The sequence below is a fragment of the Protomyctophum parallelum genome, assembly GCF_964188405.1.
Source record: "Protomyctophum parallelum genome assembly, chromosome: 6".
NCBI classification, from domain to species: Eukaryota; Metazoa; Chordata; class Actinopteri; order Myctophiformes; family Myctophidae; genus Protomyctophum; species Protomyctophum parallelum.
Window position 1 is genome coordinate 41725056 of NC_139701.1, and position 2791 is coordinate 41727846.

At 58.2% G+C, this 2791-nt stretch overlaps 1 protein-coding gene across 1 annotated transcript; it reads left to right on the forward strand.

The window, feature by feature from the left end:
• Positions 1–696: 696 nt before the first annotated feature.
• LOC310859974 (metal cation symporter ZIP14-like) lies at positions 697–2214 on the forward strand (the record flags this gene model as incomplete). Its single annotated transcript, XM_083766740.1, has 1 exon — positions 697–2214. One exon carries the CDS (start codon positions 697–699, stop codon positions 2212–2214), a length of 1518 nt encoding a protein of 505 aa, XP_083622866.1.
• Positions 2215–2791: the final 577 nt, after the last annotated feature.

A 2791-nucleotide genomic window follows, 5' to 3' on the forward strand; every position in this document is an offset into this window, starting at 1 on the left:
ACATGATGCTAACACCAAAATGGGTTCCCGTTCAGAATGGGTGTGGGCACCTCAGTGTTGAATTGGGTTTTTTTTTTTTTTTTTTAATGAAAAACAAATAAATAAGGGATTCATTTGGATTAATGGTAATGGGCATAATTTGCTAAACTTTATTAATCATAAAGTGATTAATTTGTAAGGTTTGGACTTTATTCCCAATAGGACTAATGAACTATGATGAAGAAAGATGAACTGAACTAGTTCATTTTTAAATGTGTGAACTGTGAGGTATAGAAAGTGAACTTTCCCTCAACACTGCCAGCCAAGTTTATGGACTTTAATGTTTGTTTAACGTAAATTATTATATATATATTTATATAGACTCCTGCCAGCGGAGTCTATGGACTTCTTTCCCAAAGTTGGACCCGCCGTGCCAACGCGTGCGTCATAGACTGGACCTCCACGTTCTCCGACGACCGGCACTGACGTCACAGTGCTGACGTCACCGTGCATTCGGCATATACTCACTGAACGGAGCGCGAGTTTGTCGAGAATAAGCTACCTCTCTCCGCGTCGCGTTGTTGTTTTTTGAATCTCTCTGGGTCTCGCGACGCCGAGTGCCACAGAAAGTATCACACGGTCTGACACAGAGTGCACCGCAGGAACCCTGTCAGACGAAGAAGGCCCTCTCTCCGAATAGCGGAGGGAGCAGTCACGATGAAGTATCGGTTCAGCCGTGGCCGCGCGGCGGGCGCCGCGACCATCGCCCCGGCGGCGCTCGCCGCTCTCCTGCTGCTGCTGTCCTTCGGTGGGACGGCGGTGCAGGCCCACCGGGGGCCAGGGGCCCAGCCCCCTCCCCCTCCCGCCGCCCAGGAGGACGCGCTCCGGGGCCTGCTGGCCGCCCACGGAGACGACAGCGCCGTCCCAGTGGCCGAGCTGCGCTCGCTGCTGACCGCTCTCGGCCGGAGTCCGCCGGCCGCGCGGCCTGAGGCCGACGGCTCCGAGTGCCCGCCCGAGGGCGTGCTCGAGCAACCTCGTCTGGACGCCGGGGCCTGTGAGAAGAAGAAGGAGGCGGCGGCGGTGGAGGAGGAGGAACAGGAGCCCGGCGCTCCTAGACCTCCCAGGCCCTCGGACGCCGAGGTGTGGGGCTACGCGTTGGCGTGCGTGACGGTCATCTCGCTGTGCTCGCTGCTCGGCGCCGCCGTGGTGCCGTTCATGGACAGGGCCTTCTACAAGCGCCTGCTGCTGTACTTCATCGCACTGGCCATCGGCACGCTGTACTCCAACGCCCTGTTCCAGCTCATCCCCCAGGCCTTCGGCATGAGCCCCGCCGTGGACTCGTCGTGCTCGCCCATGTCCGTCGTGCTCTTCGGAGGATTCTACGTGTTCTTCTTCACCGAGAAGGTCCTCAAGAGGCTGCTGGGACACGGAGGCAGAGGCCGTGGCGGCGGCTTGGCCGCGGCCGACGTCGTCGATGCGGAGGCGGGGACGGCGACGAAGAGACTTCGGCTGAGCCCAGGCGAGGAGAAGGAGGAGGGCCTCATGGCCAAGGCGGGAGACGCAGGGGAGGAGGTGCTCACACTCAACCACGCTTGCGTAAAACTCCAAAACAACCTGGCGCAGGGCCCCCCACCCCGGGTTCCACGGAGGTCAGAGGGCACGGCGGAGGATTCGGGCCGAGCCGCCCCCGCCGCCGCCTTCTCCTGGCTGAAGGATCCTCCGCTGTCGTCCGTCGGCACGCTGGCCTGGATGATCACGCTGAGCGACGGCCTGCACAACTTCGTGGACGGCCTGGCCATCGGCGCCTCCTTCTCCACCTCCATCTCGCTGGGCGTGGGCACCTCCGTGGCCGTCCTGTTCGAGGAGCTCCCGCACGAGCTGGGCGACTTTGCGGTCCTGCTCAACTCCGGCATGAGCGTCTTCCAGGCGATGTTCTTCAACTTCCTGTCGGCCTGCTGCTGCTACCTGGGCCTGGGCTTCGGCATCCTGGCGAGCAACAGCTTCTCGCCGGCGTGGATCTTCGGCCTGGCGGGCGGCATGTTTCTCTACATCTCGCTGGCCGGCATGTTCCCGGAGATGAACGCGGTCGCGCGCGAGGACGAGGAGGCGGGCGGCCGGCGCTTCCTGCTGACGTTCGCCATCCAGAACGCCGGCCTGCTGACGGGCTTCGCCATCATGCTCCTCCTGACCACCTACGCGGGGGAGTTGGAGAGTGCTCTGGCGCACACACCCTAAACACTCTTGTGTTTTAATCATGTTGGAGAGTGCGCTGGCGCACACACCCTAAACACTCTTGTGTATTAACCATGTTGGAGAGTGCGCTGGCGCACACACCCTAAACACTCTTGTGTATTAACCATGTTGGAGAGTGTGCTGGCGCACACACCCTAAACACTCTTGTGTATTAACCATGTTGGAGAGTGCGCTGGCGCACACACCCTAAACACTCTTGTGTTTTAACCACTAGCCCTTACCCGTTGTGAAATACTTGCCGCCCTGTGGCCGTGGGGGGTACTGCGCCCTGGGTGCGTTTTCACATTTTTAATTCACTAATAGATTCACTATTAATTATTTATTAACCATATTATTATGGTCAATGCCTGTGTGAAAAGTGGGAGTGATTGGTGCAGGCAGTGAGGAGCTACGGCAGTCACAGTGACACACAGACACACAGACAGACAGACACACACACACACACACACACACACACACACACACACACACACACAGACATTGATTGAATTATAGTATGATGATGTTGGAGAGTGCACTGGTGCACACACCCTAAACACTCTTGTGTTTTAACTAGTGG